This window comes from Melospiza georgiana, chromosome 9 (assembly GCF_028018845.1).
Source record: "Melospiza georgiana isolate bMelGeo1 chromosome 9, bMelGeo1.pri, whole genome shotgun sequence".
Classification (NCBI taxonomy): Eukaryota; Metazoa; Chordata; class Aves; order Passeriformes; family Passerellidae; genus Melospiza; species Melospiza georgiana.
Genome location: NC_080438.1, coordinates 28,639,990 through 28,666,548, shown reverse-complemented (window position 1 = coordinate 28,666,548; position 26,559 = coordinate 28,639,990). Strand labels below are relative to the sequence as shown.

The window sequence follows — 26,559 nt, the reverse complement described above, 5'->3', positions numbered from 1 at the left end:
GTTTTCTTTTCCCAACGAAAGCAAGAACAGTGATTTAGAGCTGTACCTGTGCTCTGTGTCCTCTCAGGTGGGGCTGAGAACAGGCAGAGACCCTCGCCCTCCTCAGCAGCAATAATTACTGAGTCACTCCACAGCCCATCTGCAGAGGGGTTTTACATTTTCACTTCACAAGGCCCTTTGCCCAGCTCTCCGTCTGTGGGCTGAGCAGAGGGAGCCAGCTTTGGGTGGGATCAATGAGCTGGAAACAGCAGAGGAGAGCAGCACAACTCACCACATCCTGACCCTCATTACAATACCTTGAAACAGGGTATTTGAGGTGGTGTAAATGTACCAACATACAGAACCAGCTTGTGCATTGCCCAGAAACACCAGCTAGGGACCATGAAATACATGGCTTGGAATAAAGACACCAAAGAATTCATTTTAAAAATCTTTATGTGAATATAAAAGGATTTTTTCCAAAGAAAAAAATAAAACCGAAAGTTTAAAAATTAGTGCAATTTTTTGAGTTCTATGCAACACAGTGTTTACATTTGTTTTAAACAGAAGATGTAGACACCGATACACTGAAAACCTTAACTTAGGGGAAGGGGAAACAGAAACAAGTAAGAAAATTATTGTACTAGACACTACCAACTCCTAAACAACAGTTTTCATTTTCTAATTTCTAAACTATTTATGGCTACCTAAATAGAACATCAGTATTGCTTATATTACTTATTTCCAAGTGAGTGTATATCATAGAAAATAGAATACCCATATATATATATATATGTTTTTTTAATGAACAAAAGAATCAGGTGAAAATTTTTTTTCAGTGAACGTTTCTTAAACCACTATATAATAAGGTTGTTGCAAAAGAATCTTCTCAAAACTGCTGCCTGACCCATCTTGAGTAAAAGAACCTACTAGTCCATATTTTGTATTATTGCTATAAAACACTTCTCTCCTCCAGAGTAATTAATCTTATATAAAAAATAATTAACAAATGATATGTCAATCAGAACATATTTTTTTGTTTCTTTGGATCTACAATACCCGTTTTACTGGAAACTGGCTGAATTCCTAATAATGCCATTTAACTTCAGCAGGGTTCAGTGGTTACACCTCATATTTTTTTACCTCGTTTATTTTCACCTCATTTGAACTGTGCTGGTACAAATTCACCTTTCAGGAGAGCCAAGGGGGCTCTCTGCTCCTCCTGCCTCAGCCGTGGTGCATACCAGGGCTCTGCAGCTGCATGCTGGACACAGCTCAGCTGTGACACAGCAGTGTTTTTAGCAGCTTTTTGCTTTGACATGGGTGAAGCAAACATTAAAGTGATGCTGACCTAATGGTCCTTCCTGCACAAGCAGATGAGCTGAAGTCAATACAACACCATGGCTTATACTCCAGTATTTATTTCCACACATCAGTTCCTCGTTCAGAGGACAGAACCCAGGTTTAACTAGTTGTATAAAAGCTGTTTTAAACAGGTTCTCAGTCCCAAAGAAACCCTTGAGTGATATTCACAGGCTTCACTCTTAACAGTTTGGAAAAGCCCCGAATAAGCAACGTTTCATCCAATACCTGAAAACCAGATTCATTTTGGCAACCCCAACATGATTACTGGGGACAGCTGTGCCCTGAAAAAGGCTGATCCCTGCCTGTAGATCAGGACTTAAATTCTTCCACCACTAGTCAGAAGACAAACTTCCAATTAAATGATAGGGAGGTTCTTAGTTATTTTTGGTCCCAGGGTCTGCAGTTTTGAGAAGTGTAAGTCAAAGACATTTGCTCCAAGTTTGTCACTATTCAGCACCTGACAGACTACTGACACAGCTCCACTACTGGGAGAAGTACAACAAATCAAGCCTACCAACTACATGAGTATTTGAAGGACATCCATGAAAGTTTCCATGCTGCAAAGAACGAGGGTTAAGAGACCCACTCAACACCGTCAGCAACAGCTCCACGTTTCACTAGAACACACCAAATACCAAACTTCAGGAATGGAAGCATCTTGCTAAGCCTTAATCTGCTGCTCCACTGCTCACCACCACCTCCCTCCCACCCACAGCACCGGCAAATTAAATATGCAACTGTACCTTAACAACATCAACTCCACTAACACCACTGCAGCAATAAAAGACCTCAAAACCCACGAGGTAGTCCCAAGAAGCACAGAGTCCTGAAAAACACCACCACAGACACTCTCCAACAGCCACGTGTCTGGCTCATGCCACACTGAGCACGAGCCTGGCTTTTAAACAATGCCTTGTGAAGGAGGAAATCTGTTGAATGTCTATTCATACGTACAGCACTGTAAAACAACAGTTTACAGTTGTTTACTTACTTACAACCCTAAGTAAGTTGTATCAAAAATGAATGCTTGCTTGCCTTTTCTCTGGTATGACATGCAATGCCCAATTAAAGATTTAAGATGCTGGGGAAGGAACAAATTAAAGGACAAGCTATAGTGAGGGGCAGGCAAAATGACACACTATCCAAAGGTCCCAATTCAAAACTTTAAAATTCTGTATAGCTGAACCCTGCTCTCAAATCAAAGATGGCCTTAATGGTAAGACAAGTGTGTTTTCATTCTCACAGGCAGCTGAATTTTATATTAGATGTTGGTCTGGTACAGCACCCTCAAATACTTAAATTAAGTGTAATAATTTCATTTTAACGGCTGCTGCAATTTTATTTTATTTAACTATTGGTATAATGAACTTTTTCTAGACCATTTGCAAAGAACAGACATTAACAGGTTTCCTAAAATTACAATTCAAAACAAGAGTTAGACATTTGGGAAATAAAGTCACAAGTTTTGGGGAAGACAGCAACTTCCTGCACACAGATGTCAGGTAACAACCCCCATTTAATCCTCAATCAAACTATTACAGCTTATGCACTTTGCTCCCTGCCAACAACCAACCTCTGCTGCCAGTAACTGCCACAGCCATCTCTCACTCCTCTGCCTAGCACAGTTAGTTCAGAATAGCCGAGTGAAACTACGTTTAAAAAAGAGGAAATACAATTTCCATGCACAGGCTTGTGTAAATAGGTTGAAATAAATAGGGCTACTTCCCACCTAATCCCCTTTCTGCCGATAAATGCAGTATACCAATATGCCAGACATTTAAAATATAGCCCAGACTTTTTGAGTTAGTATAATAGCTTTTTTCTTACCCAGGAAAAGACAAGCTTTTTTGGCTTAAGTGAATTCATCTTAAAGACAGGTTTTCCTCAGTGCATATATGCACCAACTTAAGCTTTGCTTTTTTTTTAAAATAAACTGAGAAATTCTGTTTCTCATAAAACAAATCCTGTCTTCTGTTACATAACAACTGGTACTACACCTTTATTTTCTTCTATAAATGCAAGTACTTTCTTGCTTTTAAAATTGTACTTTCTACTCTAAAAACCTCTTTTTTAAAAAGATGTTACTAATCTTTTAGATCTGTTTTCAGAAGAGTCTAGCAAAAATGTCCAATATTGCCAGTTTCCTGAAGTACACCTTTGCATAACATCTTCCATTATAAAAGTCAACTTTCTAGCCCAAACCCACTTAAATAAAGTTTTAAATATATAGTGCCAAATTTCATATTTACAATATAATCTGAAGGCAAATAGAAATCTCTTAAGTTGTGCTTGTACATGCTGCAGTTATTAAATCTACTTGGAAAAACTACATGCTACCCTCTGGCTGATCACCTTAATCCCTTCCTGACAGGCTCTGATGTTGTCATTTGCAGCTGCCCAGCATTCTAACCTCCTCTCTCATCAAGTAGGTAAAGTGGAAAGGTATAAAACATTTAAGGACACTTTAGCATGTGAGTCTTCTTCATGTCCTGGTGTTTAATCAGATGTTGCACCTGGTACTTTAACAGTGAGGTTCCTCCTGGTGTTGGTGACGTGACGCTGCTGCGCCAGGAAGGAGCGGCCGGGCCCGGCCCCGCAGCTGCCACTGCTGCCCACCAGCCTGGCTTCCATGCCCAGCTTCTGCAGACTCAGGCTCTGCAGGAGGCAAACAGCAACTTCAACAGCAGCAAAAACAGAAGGAAAAAAATTACCCATCCTCCTCGTGCTGTCTTAGTATGCACACAGAATTTTTTCCGCTGTATTTCTTAGGTTAATTAAGACTTAACTGGTACCTGTAGCAAAAGATGTTTCAAAAAGTGGATTTTTGACCCACCTTGTTGTACCATGCAGTTACAATCAGCTTTTCCTCATAGTCACGTAGCTTGGCTATTTTGTATTCATTCTGCAAGGACAAATCTCAGTTAAGCCACAAATTTTATCTGCATAAACTTGCTGCAGTTCACTGAGTGAAATAAACACAGGCAGCAGAAATGCTCCAATACACCAAATAACTACAAAGCCTAGAAGTATAAACAAAGATACTTCCATAAACAACTGAGAGAAAAATATCAGCCTGTTTTAAGAAGAGGTAGAACTACACAAGTTGCAGTTAGAAACACAAACAGAATTTGGAAATGTACTCTGAGGGTTTGTGTGGGGAAATGCACAAGAGATCTGCTGTGTATCAGAAAATCCATAAATAATTTAGTAATTTTTCACCTGAAAAGAATGTACCTCCAGTGACAGGCTAATTGCTATTATATAATATACTTCCCTTGTACTCATATATAAAAGAAATGTGAGGCCACAGCATTTACAGTCAGACCTATCAGCCTCCTGAATCATGCTGAGGAGTTCTTATTTGCTCAGGCAACTATTCCAAATAGTTCTGTCAATATTGCTGTGAAACTCAATGCACTTTTTTCTGATGTTTGGACTACTGTCAACAATCCTTTCAGAATTTCAGCCAGACAGATTTTACTGAATTACTAGGCAACAACATCTTGAATGACTAATATCAGAAACAGATTATATTAGAAGTTATTTTTAATATGTAAGATTTTTACCTCTAGTGCTTCAATTCTTTTGTCTTTTTCCAGTATCTGTTTTCTGAGCAACATAATTTCTGCTGATGCTGGATTTAGCTTGGGGTCTAAGGTTTTTATCACCTGGACAAGGCAAAACAAGAGCATTGCAAGTCAGTTTGATTCTCAACAGCTCTGCATCTCACCTGCTCAAAGGAGGAGCATGAGAACATGCTGGGCACTGGTCAGGCTGTTACCCTGTACAATGGAGACCAAAGGGTACAAAGGAATCCTTACTGCACCTCATGCTCAGCCTAAACACTGTTTATTCTCTCAGATTTAACTGACTGCAGTTGAACATGTGACTAAAAATGCAATTTGCAGCGACTGCTTTTAATTGGGAAGTGGGGACACACACACTCAATCTGTTTAACAATTTATGAGGGAGGAATGCATATGCTCAGAAACATGCCACTCACATTCCTTGCTTTTTCAAGGTACATTTTATATCTTTCTTCCATTGCTTTCATATCCTCATCTTTTTTTCGTAAAGCGGCTTCCAGCTCTCCAATCTTCTGGGCTGTTTACAGAAATTATCAACATAGACATACAAAATAAAAACAGACATGGTACTTTCAGGGCTTCTGTGTTCTTTTGATTTCACCATCCCTCAAACAGAGAGCAATGTAGAAGCTAGAAGTTCAAGTTTAGAAAGTTTAAGTTCTTATTTTTGTTTCAGCTGTCCCACCTGACCCTGAAATCCCATTTTGCAGAGCACTGTTCAACAAACCTCATCCCCCCCTGGATCCTCTCCCTGCCCACCACCACACACAGAACCCCTCCAGACCCCTCAGTTCAGATTTAAAGCTAAGCTGCAGCAGAAAGTCTCATCCAGACAACTATCCCATAATCCAGTGGCTATGGGAATCATTTCAGAAGAAACTTAACACAGTCTTATTAAAAAAATACAAAAAAAAAAAAAAAAATCCCCAAACCACAACACAACTCACGGTTCTGACTGTCATCAGGCTGGAGCTCTGCAAGATCAGCCTCCTTCTTCTGTAACTCATCATGAACCTCATTCAACTTTTCCCTGTGAATGGAAAGCTGGGGTAAGGAATAATTCCAGGTTTAACAGCTGGAAGAATATACTTCTTGACAGAAGTATTTAAATGACTATTTTAAGCTCCAGCAATTTTTCATATATAGAAGGTTTGAATAGAAATATTAATATCATAAAAGTTGTGACTTCTGAGTTGATCTTACTTTAGTTAAAACTAGGAAAATTAACAATTAAGCCCCTTCAGCATCATCTTAGGAAGAACTGCATCTGCTGACAGGACTGGAAATATTTCAGAGGAGTAGAATACACTTTGAGTGATGGTTTTAGCAGTCTGTTGTAGAATCAGAACAGTTAAAATGCTGGTGGTGATGAAGAGACAGTGAAGTGGTACTGGTACTACGAGATGATCATGGGCAGAGTAAACAAAACTATATTTACACCAATATTTAACTCTATGCATAATTCTCAAATCAGTGGCTTAGATAAACAAGACATCCCTACCAAGATTTAAGCAGTTCCTGTGCTCTATTTAGTATAAACAAGCTATTGTGGATGCATGTGCCTTACTTACATGTGTGCTGCCAATTTCTGCTTCAGGTTGCTGGACTGTGAAAGGAGAGAGTTAAAATTCAGTTGTATTTCAGTATTTCATACCATGCAACATTCAAGGGCTCTTACAAACCAGCCAAGAATACTTAGCACAACTAAATAAGCCAAAGCAAATAAATCTATTGAATGATAAAAACAAGGACTTTGAAAGTAAAGCAGAAGGGTTACAGTTCCATAGAAGGAATCACAAGGAGCTTTTCAAGTGAACTGCAGTTGATATGGAGGTATTCCTCAGACACACTGAAAAATAAGATGCTAAACAAAGGACTTGATGCCAAACTGGAGGACTTGAAACAAAAGTGGCAAAATGTTTCACTTACTCCTTCAGTCTTGGATCCCTGCTCCTGTAAAGTCTTTTGCAGATCTTCAATCTGCTGCTGTAATCCTCCGATACGCTCTTCATTGAGCCTTTTAGGAACAAAACTCAATTACTGCCCATCTAAATAAATAGTTTACAGGCAGATTTTTCTGTTTCATTAGTTTTTCACAGGGTCTACCCAGCATGACTTAAGCCACAAATAAACTGATTTCAAATGCTTTTAGTGTGACTGGAACATCTGCAGAAACAAACACATGGAGCTTTACTGAATATTTTATAATGAAATTCCTATTGTCATGTTAAGTTTTGAGAAAACGTAACTGTCAAAAATTTTCCTTTTCTAGTAAAATTTTTTATCATTCATTGATAGAAAATCCACAGTCTAACAGTCTGAAGTTCTAGAAATAGAGTTCACATCCATTCTTGGTCAACCAAGAATAATTCAGATTGAAGGAGAGTGTCCTGTAAGCAGCACTTCCTTCAGGGAATGGTACACACAGATCTACCACATTTAAACCACTTTGCTTCTTCCTTGCTTCACAATCCTTCATTTATTGTGAAAGAAAAGGTTCCTACACTACAGATGTAATGTACAAGTCACCCTAAAAACTCCAGAGATCATTTTTGCTGTATTTTAAGGTGCAGTTTCCCCCACCACCTTTTCTCAGTTTCCAGCTCGTTCACTGTCCGGTGCTTCTGCTCCAGCTCTTCCTGGAGCTCAGCAATCCGTTCATTTTCTGATCCCTCCTGTTTCAGCAGGAGCATCTTATTTTCATGCTGCAGCCGAATAAACATTTCCCTAAAGCAAAAATAACAAAAAAAGTCACTGTTAATTAAGAAGGTGACTAAGAGGAGGAAGAAGTAGTCCTGTTCACTCCCCCAATATTAAAGTGAGCCAAGCAAGTTGTACTTAATGATGCAATTGGGGTAACAATGCAATTTGTTATTAAATGGCAAGTTAAAATGCTTGAAAACTTTAAGATATATGAGCAGACTTCTAAATTGTCACTCCAAACCCAGATTTATACACACCAATCTGATATGATTTAAAGAAAAAAAGCAAACTTTTAGTGTGGGGAAATAATTATTAACACCTATATGGTGGCAAAGCAAGGAGTGGGATAAAGAATCACATTGATGAAAATATTGAACTTTCACAGAGTCATTTTCATGCCCCACCTATGAACATCACAAATAACCTCAGCTTTTGGATCTCACCTATATTCCACTGGCAGAATTTCAGCAGCAAGATTCTCATGGCTTTTTTCACCTGAAATCACATGAGGGGTTTAATGCAGCACACTTACAGAAATCTCTAATCCAAATAAAAGAGAAGATAAAGCAGTACCTGTTTGACTCAGGTGATCCTGCTGCATCTGTGCACACCGCAGCTCCTCATTGGTCTCTCTTAATGCATCACACTGCACTATCAGTCTCTAACAAGACACATTTGAGATAGAATTAGGTCAGGCTGCACCACTTTTAACACCAAATAACATTAATCAGAAGTAATAATGACACATGCAAATTTAGGCTGGTCTTGACGATCTTGAAGATCTTTCCCAACCTTCATAATACGAAGATTCTATATTTTGTTTTATATGTGAATGCACACACACAGGGCACTAAACTTCATTTTTATGGAGGCACTACTTCCAGGAAGGTTCTCCTCATGCAGAGGATCTGAGAGAGATTTAGGTGCTCAAATAAACTCTTAAAGGGACTTACCTCTTTTTCTTTCATTAAAGCTTCATATTTTTCTTCAAGTCGCTTCATTTCAAACGCCAGCTTATCAGCTCTTTTGGATTCTTCAGACAGTTTGTTATGAAGCTCCTGGACCTTTTCATAAAAGCTTTATTTAGCATAGGAATGTTGCAAGATGCTACTTTAAAAAGCTACATTAAGACAATCCTTCCTGCCCAATTCAGCCAAAATAAAACCGTTGGTTTCTCAATCTTAAGGAGGCAGAGATGGGATGGGGGCCTCTGTGTTTTGAGGGGGTTATATTGGATTTTTGGTTGGTTGGTTTTGAGGTTTTTTCTGTGGTCTTTTTTTTTGTTTTTGTTCTGTTTTGTATTTATTTAACTCTTTCTAAATTCCTACGGAAATTAAAAGAAAACTTATAATTTTTATGAAGAATGGTAAGAATATGAGAATATTAGAATGTAGTGACGGGACATGGGGAATGTGACCAAATTGAAAGAGAACAGGTTTAGATCAGATATTAAGAAAAAATTCTTTACTGTGAGGGTGGTGGGACCCTGGCACTGATTTCAAAGGGAAGTTGTGGGTGTCCCATCCCTGGAAGAGTTCAAGCTCAGGTTGGATGGAGCGTGGAGCAATCTGGGACAGTGGAAGGTGTCTCTGCCCATGGCAGTGGAATGAGATCATCTTCAAGGTCCCTTTCCAAGACAAACTATCCTATAATTCCACACAAATTATCTCAGTAACAGCTGAACAACCTCTCCCAGGCACACAAATTACCTCAGTCAGAGTAAAGAAGAAAAGCATGCAGACTATGGACTCTCACATCAGTTGAGAGGGCAACTACAATTAAGCCTGCAAGTTTAACAAACAGGGAAAAGCCCACAAGGGAACCGCAGGGTATCAAGGAGTTTTCACAACTCAGAAATTCCAGAAGGACAATGCAGGGTTGTTAGGGTGTTCCCAGCCACCTGGGGAAACAGGAACCTTTCAAACACAAGTGCAGCACTACCTGTTTCTTGTAGGTTTCCAGCTGGGCCCGGGCTGCGTTGGCTTTCCGGAGCTCGTCCTCCAGGCTGACAGTGTTGTGCATGTACATCATGTTGGTCTCCTGCAGGGACTTGACCTGCCTGCGGAAATCGTTCAGGTCCTGCAGCTTCTTCCGATACACCTCCACTGTCGACTCCAGCTTGCTTGCCTTGTCTGCAGTGGCCCTGGAGGTGTCAATAGCAACCACAAGGAAATGTTACAAAACTCACACCCTGCTGACGCACACTGTTTTCAAAGAGAGATGCGGCATGCTTAGCAGCAGTTACGTTTCACCGCTTTATTTTTAAATGTATAATTGACACAAACTTGCTTGTAAAAACTGAAATCAGCCAGCCTTCAAGTGAGACTGACAGTCACACGCCAGAAATAATACCAAGGGTTAGTGGGTCAAATATCCCTGAGGAATTCTGTGGCACCACAACATCCTGTGCTAGACAGTCACTCAAAATACTGGTACCTGGTATGTTCTCACTGGGGGATTATTCAGAATTAGAACATAACTGCTCTGTGAAAATGATCACTGGCAGATACACTCAAGAACTGTCAGCTGATCATTAAAAAAAATCTACATGGTGAAAACCATTGGGACCATACTTTTAAAATTAATTTTAATATTTGTGTTTATTATCTGCATTCGTATCTCGCCAGAAGCTGGTACAAGAAAATAATGGAAAAAATCTACAGCTAGGATTTGTTTCAGATGTTATTTAAGAACCACTAAGTTAAACACCTGAAACCACTTTTCTTTCCGTCTTTTATTCATATTGTTTTATGAACAGCAGATCTGCTTTCACAATACAATTTATTTTGGATATTTCTTGGGTGGTCTGGTATTTAATACAGTTTAACTTCCATAAGAATTTAATGTTACATTAAATTCTCATGGAAGTTACTGTGTGTTTCACCTTCATTTTGTTAATGATCTCACTAACCTAAATCTGGCCTAGAATGCTGACACCAGAACTTAGTTTAAAATTCTAGCTGTACATATGCTTTTGTACATGGGAACTTCCACTTTCTGTCTCATACAAAGAAGCTTAAGTTCTGTAGTCATTAATTCTGCTTCAAATTCCATGTGTCATCCTTTCCCTGAAACCCTGCACTTCACCTCTGCTTAGCCAAAGAGCTCATCCAGGTAACATCTGAAGAAATAACACCTCAAAAAAATCCTGTTACATACAAATCCTTGGATTTAGCCATTAAATCCTAATGTGTGTGTGTGTGTGGAGCTCTCTCTGCTACCTACCTAAGAATGTCATTTTCATCTTTCAAGGCTCTTGATTCTTCTGCCAGAGAGGTCAGTTCATTGTTTCTATGTTGCAGCTCAATCAATTGCTTTTCTAGATCTTCACAATGGACACGATAATCATCTTTTGCAGCTTCAAGCCTACCAGATCAAAACCAGTACTTTTGTTAGGAACTCATCACTATTGCACAGTTTCTTTAGTACTAGAATTACTAAAAAGAAACAAGATAGAAGGAAAATACTGATTTAAGTAGCTGGGAAAATTTTACAGTAGACATGTAACATTTTGTTGTCTACCTGTTAAATCAAAATGCATTGCACACTACAAATTTATCACATCAGTATCAAGGAATCACATGAAAAGAGATTTTGTTTCCCCATATGGATCACAGAGAGAGACTAAAGAAAGAAATAGTTCAGTAGAGACACATGGTGGTGTTGGGGGGTTTAGCTTTTGATCTGTTGACACACAAATCAGCACTCATTTTTTTGCCTTCCATCACATTCTTCCCTTTTTGGAAGTATTAGAGGGCTATTCCAATTACAAAGCAATACTTTATACAAGAAGTAACAGATTCTTTTTGTTTTCAAATGCAAGGACTGCCTTTAAAACATGCTTAAACAGCACTAGACAGCTTTTAATGCAATTGAGATGGAAAAGTATCAAATAGTACCAGCAATTTTCAGAGTCCATTAGAGATTTTAGAGATTTAGTGAGAGATTTTGGGGGGAAATAATTTCATACCTGAAGTTTTCTTCTTGCAATTGTTCCAGCTGCAACTGTGCACTAAAATACTTTTTTGCAACCATGGTATTTGGATCATCAAGAGAGTCGTCTAATTGCTCTAGTCTGTCATTCATAATCTCATTTTCTGACATCAAGCTGTTTTTCTCATCCTGGAGGGCAGCCACCTAGCACAGATAAAACAGCATGAATAGTATAAGACCTGTCCAAAGAAGTGAAGCAAGACAGCAATACATCACCAAATTAGTTAATGAAAAAGGCTGAGCATTTAGAAATTTTAGAATGTAGTTTACAGAGCACACTGGAGCATACAGATGCTTTAGTGTATGACAGTTATGAAGCACTAAAGGAAAAGTCCTTCTAAATAAAAAGACAAATTTCTGTAACTGAAACCACGGTAAAAAGGCAGACAGTGATATGGAGAGAAACTGCTACTTCCATTAAAAACACCATGGACGCCGTACAAAAAACTCCGAGTGCTGCTGCAACAAGTGTCCATCTTGCCTGTAGTTGACAACCAGAAGCAGCAGGGCGTGGCCAGCAGCCCCGGCTGCCGTGCTGAGCGGGGATGGCTGCGGGAAGCGGGGTGGGCCAAGCGCACACGCACGGACAGCCTGGCCAGCCGGGGGGAGCATGCAACCCTGGCAGCACACATGGCTGCCCCGTGTCACAGCTAAGCACAGGGGCTACAGCACTGCACTGACAGCAGCCAGCCTCACAGCCACAAGGATTAAGAGGATAGAACCTTTCAAGTTTGTCTAGTGAAAGCTGCTGTGTTAATTTTAACGTCCTGTCGAACATAGGAGCACGCAGCATGTGTTAGTCGACTGCATTGAAACAGGGACAATGTGCTTTTTGGGTTATGTTTTCCTGAATTATAAAGTAAACCTACCTTTCTTATACTCTTGGAAAATATCAAGGAAGACTGAGACCTTACAAGTGAATTTATTAAGAATTAGTTTAAATGAGAAGCGTCAAGTCAATATTACGGCTTCAAAGAAATAAAATAAAATAAAACATAACATGATGACATTAAACAGATATAATCTACAGTATGCAATATTAAGAAACAATTTCTTTGTGATCATAATTTAAAAATCTATCAGGCAAACAGATGTAAAAGTCAAACAGTGAATCTGCCACTTCATGAGGTGCTGGCTTTCTAAGTTCACTCCTTTTTATGTCATTTACTATTTACACGCACAAAACACCTGTGAGTAGGGAGCACATCTGAGCCTTGCTCAGCCTCCTGTTCAAGGGTCAGCCACTCCTTAAGCATGCACAACATTCAGACTTTCAGAATAATCCCGAAACATCACTCATCTCAGACTTAAAAAAAAACCCTAAAGATCATACTACGATACACAACTCAGAGCAAGCTTTACATCTTTTCTCAGTTGCCTTCTGGTAGCCTTCTCTTCTTTTTTAATTATTTCAATGTAGCAAAAGTGGTGTCACAGTCAACAAAAATTATGAGAGGGTTTAAAGACACATCACAGTATTACAGAGCTGTGCTGTCATCAACTCATCTGTTTATACTCAGTACCTTTCCCTTGAACACCTTTCACCTGCCCCATGCCATGTTATGAGCAACTGGCTCTGCATCACCTATGATTAATTAATTGAGAATTCTGGATGAAAAGCCAGAGAGAACAGGAGAACACCTGGGATTTCTCCTGCAGATTCCTCTCACAAACATTTTTACATCCCTGCTTTCACTAGGAAGCTTTACTACTGCCTCAAGAAAAAAAGAAAATTAAATATCAACTCAGTTATAGCAGTGGCTTCCTGGGCAGGGCAAGGAGCTCTGAGCTGCTTTAGACACAAGCATTCTGCTTTTACAGTTGTCATTGTCAGCAAGAAATGTAAAAGTAGCCTCTGCTTTTGTGGGTGCTCATTTCCAGAGGCTCTCACAGCCAGTACAGCCCTCTGGCTCCTCCAAGAAGATGCCACCCCAGTGTTCTCTTTGTGCAGAGCCAAATCTGACATGAATTGCCTTCCCAGATAAAACTCTTTCTATTCTCAGATTATAGTGCCATAAGAGAGGGGCTAATAAGTGATTTTTTCTTTAAAGTGTTGATTGAAATGCAAATTTCTCTTTATTGTCATGAAGTCCTCATTCCTTTCTCTCAAGAGTGACTTGATTAACTGCAATATCCATTAAAAACAAAAATAGGCCTATTATTAGCTTTGTTTGAAAATGTCAGCAAGGATCTATTAGTTTTCATTATTTTTATCCTGAAATCTCCTCCAATGTTGCAATTGTGCATGAGAAAAAGTTAGCAAGTTTTAGATAAATTATGAATTTTTGTCCTTCATCAACTTCTATTGAAACAGCATGATTTTCCTATGATTAAATCTAATTACTGTTTATGACATGAAGTGGATTTTTTGGACTCAGTACAAAAGACTAGAGGACTAAGAATGAAAAGGGCAATTTTTAATACCATGATAAGGTTGTTTTAACACTACCTGCTACTAATGGTAAACATTAACCTGAGACAAAGAACCTTTGAGATAAGCTGGCACAGGGTCTCAGCTTACACTTCCATCAGAAAACTCCTTCCAGTAACTGCATTTTGGAGCACAGAATAATTGCTTTTCTCCCACAAGCAGGTACAAATTCTCACCAAAATTTAAATGCAAAATGCACTCTGCCCTTAAAAATTTCTGCATCTTAATAGCATCACCACTACATATTCAAGAAACAAACAACTGACTGTTTCTTACCTGCAAATCCAGCTCTTGACATCTTTGTGCCAACTCCTCTTTTTCTGCTCGTGCTTCCTCAAGGTCTTCCAAGGCTTTTTTAAGCTTTCAAAAATAAGGCAGTCAATCACTATGGCCCATATTCAAAGTACTCAGTCACAGCTTCTAAAATGCCTCAATTGCTTACACCCATTGTTTAAGTTGGTTGTTGGGTGCACACATTGACACACAAACCTATAAATACTCTGCTAGATCAGAATCCCTGCTCATTTCACCTGCCTGATTATCACACTTAGAATGTCAATTATTGAAACACAACAACTTAGGCTAAAGGCACAACACAGGAATGTGCTGTCACCATTTTCATATGCCTTAAAAGAAAAGTTCATTTTATGTGCAACATCCTGTAGTGTTCAGGTTATCAGGAATTTTCACAACCCCTTTAAAATAACCTGAAGTACTCAGCCTGACAATGCTGATGTGCACCCCTACCCCTCCCTGCAATGTAGGTTTGCACTGACCAGTTTCACCCCATGCAGTCATTGTGGGTTTTTTAAAGAAGCTATAGAATAACACTTAATTTTTTAGTTAATTAGCACTGAAAACCAGCATTTCTTCATTTAAGGCATGGCCAGATACCAACTTCCAGTTCAGGCTTGATCTACAATAGCAACACAGATCAGGCAATTACCTGCTGCTCCACTTCACTTGATGCATCACATGGGGAAGCACTTGTTACCTCCTTGCTCATGAGCTACAGAGAGAGGCCACAGGAAAAAAGGTTAAATTAGAGGTTATAGATCTGTGAGTTCACTGTCTACTGAGTACCAACTGTATTTTCCATTGTGTTATTGTATCCCTTCAATGTACCAAAACAGATTAACAGTGCTCCTCCTCATCTCGTGGCTGGTAAAAGATTTAAACAGATCTCCAGTAAGATGATTTTTTTACCTCCCTCCTCTCAAAGTTAATCAAGTTTGCAGTAACATTGTATTGGATGAATGTGTGATGTGTTGAAGGTATTGCCACCCCCTAATCAGTCAAACTGGAGTGAACCAAAAGACAGGATTTCACTCCACTGATTTAACAGTTTTCACATTTCTTTGTGTCCCATGAATTGCCACTAAACAAACAAAGAGAACATTACTTCTCAGATACAAAGATGTACAGTGTGTATTTACCAACAATTAAAGGGTTTTAATCCTCTCAGAAATTACTGAATTATTTCTAGACCTTCTTCTAGAAAGTTTACTTAGTCAGAAGACACCAAACACAAGCTTTATGGATTTATTTCTACCAACAGGACAAGTACAGCTTTAAAGACTATACAGACAATTTAAATCTAAGTTATAAAGCTTATTACCAACTCCACTGTTACCTTGATGAGGGTGCAATTACACACCACCTTCTCTTCACAATCAGTGTTTAGCTTTTGCCTCTCTCCACACTCTGCTTCACACTCCTGAAGCTCTCAAAAGCCAGTGACTGCAGAGCTAAGCTGTGAGCTGGATCACTAAGATGATCCAAGCAAGAACAAATTAAGACAGGAGGAGGAGCACACCGTGACAGAAATAGCAGAGATGCAGCTGCAAGCTTCTAAGTCAGAGGCTGGAAGGGTCTGTCAGAACAATGCAACCTCACAAACACAATCAGCTTAACTCTGGGACCAAGACTACAGCACTGGGACAGAATTTCAGAGTCTAACTCCAGTATAATCAGTGGCTGGCAACTCTATACATTTCTTGTGTGGAACAAAAAAATCTTAAGCATTTGTTGTATGTTTGGGCACCATGAGTCTAAAACCAAAACCTTTTGGCTGGGGTTTAAAGTCTCTTGGCCCCAAACCTCCCAAATAATTTAGGAAAGTTCTTATACTCCTCCCTGACCTTTGCTTGGATGAAAAAATTCTCAGAGGTCAACAAAAAGATATTTGGACTTCTCAACTGACAGCATCAGGCTATGAACTGTTACCTACCTCTTGAATGGCTGTCATGACAACGTGCTGAACAGACTCTTCAAGGGTCATGATATTCTGTATGTGCTCTGTGAAAAAGGATTTGTAGTGACTCATGACAATGGTCATCTCAATGGTTTGAGTAAAATGATAAACTGTTTGCTGAAAGATCCAGAAAAAACTATTATCCATAAAGCTCCCTCAAAACAAGTAGTGGTCTCTGTACAGAGGAGTACCATTAACCACCATCATTATTATCCAGTAATATGGCAGATAAGCACAAAAGATTATAAACTCTTAACTGGACAAATCTATACTCTGCCTAAGGAGAGATGCCATCAGAGCATGGAGGAATAGTTCTGGTAAAGGGAGAGAAAACAACCAATTCAGTCTTGAGCCTCTGCAGGCAGAGAAGCAGTTTCTAATTTAAGGACTTAATTTAATTTTGCTATATTTGCATTTGAATAGGTCTTGGCACATATTTTAACAATATGAATAGACCATACACATTTCAGACTCTATTTTTAAACCTACTCTGAACAAAGTTTTGAGTTTTATTCACAGACATTTCCCAGGGAATTTCTGCTTTTAAGTGAACTCCAGTTTCAGAACAGGCATTCAGTAAATTAACAACCTTGATAAATAAGAAAGAGAAGTTTCTACATCTTTTCCACCTTAACTATCACCTGAGGCAGCCTGCTGTTTGCTGAGCAGGTTAAGGTAGTGCCTACCTTGTTTCTTCTCACAGTTGACTGCACAACCCAAAATAAGCTGCAGGAGCCTGCCCAGTTCAGTGGGATCTGAGTTCTCAGATATCCGGGTCAAGTCTGGAATAAGCTCTTCTGCAATCTGCTGACCCAGGAACTGAAAAAAAAAATAATACTATAAGAAAAAGTAGACTCCCACTTTTGTACAACATGAAAATCTGATATCATGTAGGAAATCTGGGCTCAATGAGCCAGCCAGAGAAAATGCCCTAGAAGTTTGTTATCAGGTTTAGTTAACTGAGCACTTCTACAAGAAAAAGTGACAACAGTTAAAGTTATTTGGACAGTTCCCACATACGAGAGAATTCATTTATTTTACCAACATAATAGAAAAAGGAATTAATAACACTTCCAGATGGAGTTGCTTCCAAACCCTTCAACAAAACTTCTCATAACTTTAAACAAGTTCTGCTTCTGGGCCTGCCAGAGGTCGTCAGAACTGGCAGCACATCAGGGCCTGGCTCTTGGTGTCACAGCCCAGCCCAGCAAGACCAGGAAGCCACAACAAGATCTGGCAAGTTTTTCTAAACCATACCCATTACATAACTGTAATCACATCAATACAAAATTCAGCTATTTTTAAAAATTCAAAATACAGCCTTTTATGGCTACTGTACTCATCCCTGCATGAGACAGAACAGGAGGATTCCTATCTTGGCTCCCAGCTTCCCACTGAATATCATAAAACCTACACTGGGGTTGCTGAGTCTGTTCTGCTGTGTACAACAGGATTAAAACTTCTCTAGACAAGAGCAAACACGAACACACACACAAAAGTCAACAGGATTCTGCAGCTCAGCTCTTTCAGCATTCACCTGGGCAGAGACATGGCTCCCAGTTCATACTCCAATAGCCTCATCTAAAACACACCTGCTCAAATTAATTTCATATTCACTCAGACCTCCCACTTAACAGATAATTATCATGCATCTCCTGCCTAAAAGGTCCTCAGAACAAATTACAGTTTTTTTTCTACTTGGCTGAGTCAAGGGGAGCAGTAATCATTGTGTTTAATGATGAGAACAACAACAGTAAATTTTTTCCATACCTCATGATAGTAGTCCATAATTCCTTGCAGTATCTTCTTCAAATTACTGGACTAGTTGTTGTACATGAAAGACAAGGTTATAATTTTATTTAAAATGTTACTTCTCTTTAAATCAAATAATAATTTCTAATAAAATTGTTTACAAGGCAGCTCTATGAGAGGACATAGGAAGAGAAATATCACAGCAGAAAATCCCCATCCAGCAATGCTGGAAGGCTCCTAAACTATCAACAGACTATTCAAGCTCATTTAAAATATCCTTGAAAAGCTTGAGATTAATTCTCTAGGTTTTGGATTGCCAGATCTCAGGACAGGCACAACATCCAACCCCACAAACTTCATTATTTTCAGTTTTAAATACCTTTATTCTCCAGTTGTCACCAACATCTTCTTTGATGCGACTGAGCCAAGGTGCATCAAACCAGGCAACATCTCTGAAATAAAATGAAATTATTAATCAATGAGCACAGACTTAAATAAGTAAGACAGCAAATTCCCAGCTTAAATCATCTGATTTAACTGCAGTGTCTAACAAGGAATGAATTCCTGGAAATTGCAAGGTAACCTTATATCACAGGAGATTTCCATGCTGCTGGCTGCATTAAGGCACATTCCAGGGCTGGGAGGATTTCTCTGTGTGCCTGAGCCAGCTATGGATGGAGCACAAGGATGTGGAGGCCTTTGTCATGCTGATTTTTATTTACTAATTTTTATACCTGATGAAGTAACCATAATGAGGTAAAGAAACGTCTTTTTTGACTAGTGCTGACATTATGTTTCGTACCTATTCCTGTAGGCTGGACTAACTAATGTTTACTCCAATTTGTCAAAGGCATGTATTAGGAAAACCCTTTAAACTACTGGCATTTTGTATATCTTGTATATCTCTGGTTCCCCTGGGCAGAAGGGGATTCAGTTTGCCAGCATAAACTAAGAATAAATTGCTGAGGGAGGTGTTACACACACTCAGCGTATTTAACAATATTTAACTTTGACAGTGCACTGTTTATTCACTGGTCTCAAAGCACCTAATAAAGAACAATCATTATCCCCACTTGCACAAGAACCAGCTTGGTGACAAGAAGTTTGCTCAAAGCACGTGGCTGCCTAACACCCAAACTACATGGGGAGCAACTCTCAGCAAACCCTAAATCAATTTTTGCCCTGTCCAGAAAAAGGGTGAGCTGTCTTTAAAAAGTACATCTAAAATCTTTACAAACAGACAGGAGAGTTTCTGAGCTCATTTTTTTTGGGGTGGGGGAGGTGGATTGTGATAGTGTTGAAGTAACTTCTTAGGAATTACAAAATGATACTTTGAACCTGAGGTAGTAATGCAGACTTCTCTTCAATTACCTGGACCAAAAATAGCAATAAAATTGCAGTGATGACTTGTAGCATGATACTATTTCTAAACAAGACTTGCGTTTCAACCCTCTATGCAAATTTCAAAACTAGTGCATCACTCAGACTACCAATCTTCAGCACACCAACAGAACAACTGATCAAAAGTAAAATAATTCCTAACTATTAATTGCAATTGAACTTTTACAGTTCTTGTCTTCCACATGAATAGTAAGTTGTCATTTAAAACCCAGAACTTAAAGCTAAATAAACTGAGCAACCTTGGGACGAAAAGAACAAAAAGCCATGCCTTTGGAATCTTTAGTTTCTCATTCCAAAAAGGAACACATTGCCTGAAGCATGGAAAGAGTGCTGATGGGAAAAGTGAAGAAGATAATGTCATCCTTGCCCAATTATCCCCAAGTATGAATTTAATACTGCAGTATTTGTACATCTTCTCACCACCTTTCCCACCACGTCATTAATCAGCTATGATACCATCCCCAAAACAGCAATACAAAGGCATAACCCATCTTCTCTTATCAACTGTCCACTCTCAATTTCTGCCAGCTTTAAAAGCAACTATATCTGTCAAACACAAAAACCTCAGGCAATTGAATCCCTCCTCTTCCAGCTGAAGAATCAACTTACATTTGGTGAAGCACCTGAGCCATGGCAACCCCGTTAGTCAAGTCCTGGACATCCCTGCAGGGTGCAGCTGTATTGAATGTCTGCAGCTAAAACAGGGGAATAAAACAGGTTTAGTTCAGCAGACAATAAATCAGCTGCCATCTTCCTTCTCCCCTTTCAGGAACAACCATTTAGCAAGATGTCCTTCTACTTGAAATCCTTTTTGAACCACACAGACTTTAAGCCAACCCAATTTTCTCAACACTTGTGACTGTTATGACTGGTAGCTTAAAAAGTTGGTAGGAACACCCACGCTCTGATTTTTCATGCTAGGCCTTCTCTTGTGAAGCAGATTATGGAAAGATAACTTGGGAGACTGAAGTCATATTTATCCAGCCTTTGAGTTATGTTACAGTGCTTAGTTCTGGACATAACTACCTAAACAAAAAACCAGCATCACAATAAGGTTATCAGAAAGTTGATAAAGAAAAAAAAATCCAGTCTTTTACTACAAGAACTTAGTAACAGAAATAGGATGGGATTACCTCAATGTTAAAATGTTTCTCTGTTTTAAATATTGTGGGATGTTTTTCAAATTATCCCCAAGCTTATAGACAACATTTTGACAGAATTAGCTGCATATTTAGAATTGTAATATTTTATTCTTCCAAAGACAATCAACTCAGAACTAATTATTCTAGATGAGAGAGCCATTTCCATACACAGGTGAGCTCATCACAGTTACTCAGGAAAATAAGAGCCTTCTTTACCACAAGAAACAAAACAGAAAATTTACTATTAGTACTACTAAAAGATAGAATAAATGGGAGCAAGTATGAATCCTTATAAACCCTGCCCACTGCAGAAATGGACTTCTTAAATTTAGTGTATTTACAATGTCCTAAATTACCTGTCCTCTGCAAGAGGCCTTTCCCAAACATCCTGTGCAACACAAGCTTCTTCAGAACTCCTGGTAAAGAATGACCTTGTGCTTGGGAAATGGAGCTATTGGGAGCAGAGTGATGGAAAAGCAGTTTTCAGCTGAGAGAATCTGAGGCAGTTTTTGTCCACTCTGTGTTTATAAAGAGTGACCATAATTCTGAGTCCTTGTTTGCTTCCTTAAAGAAGAACCCAATCAAGCCAAGAGAAAAATAGGCAGAGCAAGGGGATTTTTTTTAATTTAAAAAGTGGGTTTAAATCCTGCCTTACAGGAAGTGAGAAGTCAGTAATCTCTGTAGGTTACATAAAAGATTAAGTGGAACAGCACAGCCCAAAGCTGCTCTGCTCCAGCAGCCTCAGCACAAGCACGGGCATGCAAGTTTACATTCCAGGCTGGGCTTCCCAAACCCAGAGTTTTATGGCACAATGTTGTGCTGCTGCCATCTGGATATGCCCCTCATAAAGCAAGGAAATTGTGATACACAGGTGCAACCTTTTCACCTGAGCCTGTTAGGGCAGATAAACAAGGCCTTAGAACACCCTGACATGCAACACTGCTTTATGCATGATCTCCCAGAATAGAAACAGCTAATTAAAATTAAGCAAAAAGCAGAACTGACAGTCTAGGTTTCTCTATGTATTTAAAAGTTGCATGAGGACCTGGAAATAATAAGAGAGTAGAAATATTAATTGTGGGTTCTCCAAACCTCATGCCAGCCCAATCATTTCATCAAAATGGATTTTTACTGTTCTTGCAAAACCAATGAAAGTGGCAGGCGTGGGGAGGAGGCTGGAAAAAGAAGCCACAGACTTCAGGACTGTAGCAGTGCTCTTTCTTCCCTCTTTTTGTCATTTTTACTAAATATAGCTCCAAGGATAGGCTGCTACTCATGCTGAAAACCATTTTGTGAATCCCACCCCAAATGCACTCTGCCACCTGCTGCTACAGCAAAAGTTCTCAAAGTTCTCATTACAAAGCTGTAATGCTCCCAATATACAGCTGAAAAGTTAATTTTGTAGCTCTACCACCAAACATCTGCAGATGAAACATGAGTGCAAAGAGTGCCAGCAGAAATCAGCCCATCCACCTGGGAAGGTGTGCCCTCAGCTTCCCTGACAATGAGGGGTTGAGTTACTCCATTTCACACCCAGATTACACACACAAGGGACAGAGGTCTTACAGAGTAATCAAAGAGATTTTAAAATAAAAATAAACATTGCCATGCTGAAACCAAATATATTAATAGAATAAGTCAGCCACTGGACAGAATGAACATTACCAGTGGTGCCAAGGCCAAGCAGTGCATTTATAGTGGAAAATGCTTCCAATTTAAGATGTTGCCATACCTCCAGTCCCTGCTTTGGAGGCCAAGGTAGTTCAGCACTGAAAAACACCCAATTAACTATTCCTCTACACAGAGGAAAAATAACTAACTTAGAAAATTGTTTCTGCTGCAGCTTGTGAGTTCCACCATAGCAGGTATTACCCAGTCAAGTTTTCATGGATACTCATAAACATTACCCCTATAATTCAGTTCAGCTGCTTCATGTTTTTCCTGTAAAATCCTCAGAACTTTAAACTCAATGACACCTGGGCTGCAGAAACAACAGGTAACATTTTTATTTCAATATTCTCTTTCTTCTCTGGACACAGCATGTTTTCTAATATTGCATTTGGTGAAATAAATAGGAAAATGCCAGATCTGGCAGCACAATACAGAGAATCATAAGCATCTGTTTGCTATATTAATGAGTAAATAAACTGGGAAGCCATTAGAAGCAGAGCTAAAGAACCTTTTTCTCTCCAAACACAGAGCACTCCATCCCCCTCTCCTCACATCACTTTTCTCCCTATTATTCACACTCAAGTTCAAACTGTGAAGGGATGTTTCAAACACATCCAAGTGTTAAGAATCAGTTCCTAAGTTGCAAACTAGGCCAGAGAAATAGGCTGCTAAATCTAAAAACATGCAGCTGCTGAGTGCTGTATAGAAAACCTGAACATAGGGTTGGGTCTTCCTTTACACTGACACAATTGTTCAGTTTAAGGCCAGTTAAGGTTCCATTAAGATTCATGATGTGATTACAGCTACTGCCCTGTGAGCACACCAAAAATGACAATTAGGATAGAAATATTTAAAGCAGGAATTGTGAAAAATAAAAGAATTCAGCACTGCTGACAGGAGTTTTGTGGGAAAAAATGCAGTGATTTTTTTTGCCATTGAATCACGATGGAGTTCTTCTCACCTGACTATTGAGGGGGAAATACAAAGTTAAAGAGCCCAAAAAAAGAGAAAGATTAAATAACAAAAGATATCCAACATAAGGCCACCAAAATTCTAGACAGCAAAAAATCCTTGGGAGAATACAGTGATATAGTGTCACTAAAAGGAAAGTGGAAGGAGGAAAAAGAAAAGAAGAAATTGTTTATCAGTGACTTATTACAGACTTTAACTCATGAACACTTCTGTGCTGCCATGCAAAAATCAAGAACACCTACTCAGGCTGTTGCTCCTGTTACTTTTACCAGTTTCATTCCTGGATTTCTACAATGCCTCTAAAACACTCCCTTCTCTCCATGATTTACACTTCAGAGGCAAAACTCCTGCTATTTCCAGAGAAACCCTTCACACAGGTAACTGTGACCTTCCCTGCCAAGATTTCGCACAGAAGTTCTATTTCATAGAGCTCCCTGTCACCGAAATTACTGCACCTGCAAAACCAGAGCTACAGACAAGGTCACAGAAGAAGCCTGGAGAGAAAGATAAAGAGGAAACAAGAAGAATTGATGAATTTAACAAATATGTTTGTACTCGATGACCTTAAAAGTCTTTTCCGACCTAAATAATTCCGCAGCTCCAAACAGGTGCCTGTGGCACAGGTAACATCACACACCCAGGCGTGGCGTGCCTGACTAATAAACGCTTTAACCAGCCGGTATGAAATACTCTGAGGTTTCTACGCCTGTCAATTCAAATTAATTGCATTTATTTATTAATAGTGTTAATTGCCGAGCAGTTTCCACACTGAAGCCACCGCTGGAGAGCCGCACTTGGGCCCACGGGATATTCCGACCGCCACATCCACACTCAAGGGTGCCGCGGGAACATTTGCTGGCTGTGAGCAGCGCGTCCCAGGCAGCCCCGCTGCCGCGGCCGTGCCCGACCGAGCCGCAGCTCCCGCTCCGCGGGCGGGGACCGAGGGAGGGGTGGCCGGAGGGACGGGGGGAAGGATGGAGGGAAAAGCCCCCGCCGCTGGCGCCTCCTCGCTGCCCTCGAGGGTCCCCAGAGGCGGCAGAACCCCCGCGCCACTCACCCAGAGGATGAGGCTGTCGCAGAGCTGCGGGTCCGCCGGTTTCGCCTCCATGGCGGTGGCGGCTGCCGCGTCCCCCCCGCCCTCAGGCCGCCCCCGCTCCGGAGGCTCCGGCCGCGGCTCCGCTCCGCCCGCGCGTCCCCGCGGGGGTGGGGCCGCCGCCAGCGCGACCACTCAGCGCCCGCCCCTGCCCTCAGAGGCCGGGAGTGACAGCGCGCCTAACAAATCAGAGTGGGGAAGGGGTGCGCTCGCGCCAATCACGGTGAGACCCGTTGGAGGCGGGGGTTGCCCTCACGGCCGCGCCGCCTCCGTGAGGGGGCGAGTCGGGACCGTGTCACCCGCCCCGGGCTGCGTCACCCGCCCCGGGCTGACGCGTGGGCCAAACGCGGTCGTGTCACCCGCCCGGAGTGACCTCCTGGGCCGAGAGCGGCCCCCGTTCCCCCCGCACGGCCCGGGAGGCGCCGCTCCGTCCTAACATGGCGGGTGCCGCCGCTTCATAGCCCGCCCCGGCTGTCAGCGCTGCCGCGGGTACGGACGAGCCGGGGAGGTCACGGGTGCTGGCGTGGTGCAGAATTACCTGTGCTTAAAGTGTAGGTAGGTCAGTGTACCTGTACCTGCCACAGACACTGCTTTCAGAGCATGGTAAAGAATTGCTTAAAAAATTGTTAAATTAAAACAAAAAAAGGTTAAATGATGTGAAAATACCAACTCAATTATCTGGGGAGGTGAAGGATTAAGAGCACTCTAAGCACGGGGGTGAGGAACAGCTGCTTTAACCCTTCTAGAGGTGGGAAATGTGCCCCCTTCCAAAAGGATGGATGGAGAAGGGTCGGGGCAGTTTGACCTATTCTTCAGTCATGTTGTCATTTTTTTCTTTTCAGGCGCAGAGTTGTTCCTGCCCAAAGCCCAGCAGCCTCCAGTGCCTGGACCTCCAGCGAGGTGTGAGCTGTTCCTCCAGAGCAGCTCCTTCCTGCCCCGGCTCGCAGCCAAGGCTCTGCTCCAGCCCTCACAGCACATCAAACCCCACCACACGCCTGCTTTTCATCTTGCTTACTTCACTACACCATAGCTAAAACGTACAAGTAGTTTTTTTGTTTGATCTTTGTTTTGTTCCAGAAAACACTGTATTTGTTTGATAGGAAGAGGTTATTTGATCAGAACTTATGGATGGATGCCTGAGCCAGGATCCTCTCTGCTATAGCACTGCCTCAGGCACGCCAGAGAAAAGTCTCAGCACCTTACACTAAGAAGATGTATTTATTCTGTCCCTTTCCTGTTTCACCAGAGGAACTTACTTAAATTTCCCCTCCACCAGCCTTCTTTTACTAATTTGAACCATTATTTTTTTTCTTAGCTGATTCAATTTTATGACCATTTTCATATTGCCTGTTGTTACAGAAGCATACAGGATGGCATTAAACACATCAGTGTTCAGGTCAGCCTAGGAGTCGACTAAACAACTTGAATAATAACTGCTACAGGCAGCATCTGCTGGTTTTTGGCTGTTCTTCAAGATACATACTTTAATTTTCTATTACTGATTCTACTTTGCCTCACAGAGATTAAAATTGTGGTGATGACATGATGGTATTTACATAACTGTTTCCCCTCCTAGTGTTCTCCAGAACTGATAAAGACTCGAGAGTGGACTTGGATTTCTGGAATCCCTATTACTGTTTCCTTCACCAAAGGTTCTTAAAGAGATTTGGTTGCCATGGAAGATTAACATAAATCCTTATTAAAAATAGAATAAGGAATAAAAGGTTTTTACAGTAAAATCCCCCAGAGTTCTGTGCTAGGATTTGTACTGTTTAGCATGCTCATTTTAGTTTTTTTAGTATTTTTGCTCTTTTTAAATTTCTAGTATCTTTTGTTTATTTTCTCTCTCGTTACTTTGTAGTTTTCATAACTTTATGTCCCTTCCTGAGGGTCGATCCTCGCTCAGCATCCAGAAATGGTTATTCCTGAGGGGTGCTCCAGCCTGGGCAGGGCAAGGAGTGAGGCTGAGGTCTGTGACAGACAAGGCAGGCTGTGCAGGTCGGGTAATCTGGGATTATGTCAGCAGGGATCCGCTCACCCCTGTGCTCCCCAGCTGCTGCATCCAGCTCAGACGGGCTCCAGGTGGCTGAGAGCTCACCCAGACACAGCAGTGTCAGCACTGCCAGGGCTTGGCTGTGCCTGCAGAGAAATAAAATCAGCTCCACACAGAAATCTGCACAGGTTTTACACCCTGTGAGTCACAGCTAAGTGGGGGC

At 40.6% G+C, this 26,559-nt stretch overlaps 1 protein-coding gene across 1 annotated transcript; it reads right to left on the bottom strand.

Annotated features, from left to right (window-relative positions):
- Positions 1–442: 442 nt before the first annotated feature.
- HOOK1 (hook microtubule tethering protein 1) lies at positions 443–24,381 on the bottom strand. Its single transcript, XM_058030719.1, has 22 exons — positions 24,308–24,381; positions 20,075–20,160; positions 18,444–18,516; positions 18,083–18,133; positions 16,999–17,131; positions 16,289–16,356; positions 15,005–15,067; positions 14,335–14,418; positions 11,605–11,771; positions 10,860–11,000; positions 9,576–9,777; positions 8,588–8,698; positions 8,208–8,295; positions 8,078–8,129; positions 7,518–7,658; positions 6,861–6,948; positions 6,503–6,537; positions 5,879–5,961; positions 5,348–5,448; positions 4,911–5,012; positions 4,178–4,246; positions 443–3,999 (listed from the first exon to the last, which is right to left on the bottom strand). The coding sequence occupies exons 1-22, from the start codon at positions 24,356–24,358 to the stop codon at positions 3,841–3,843; spliced, it is 2,148 nt and encodes a 715-aa protein (XP_057886702.1). The 5' UTR covers positions 24,359–24,381; the 3' UTR covers positions 443–3,840.
- Between the last annotated feature and the right edge of the window lie 2,178 nt (positions 24,382–26,559).

Coding starts and splice junctions, on each gene's coding strand:
- HOOK1 (XM_058030719.1), bottom strand. CDS start 24,358: ATGGAGGCGAAACCGGCGGACCCGCAGCTCTGCGACAGCCTCATCCTC. Junction 16,357..16,998: donor CAACTGTGAGAAGAAACAAG/GTAGGCACTACC, acceptor CCTTTTTCACAG/AGCACATACAGAATATCATG. Junction 4,247..4,910: donor AAAGAATTGAAGCACTAGAG/GTAAAAATCTTA, acceptor TTGTCCTTGCAG/AATGAATACAAAATAGCCAA.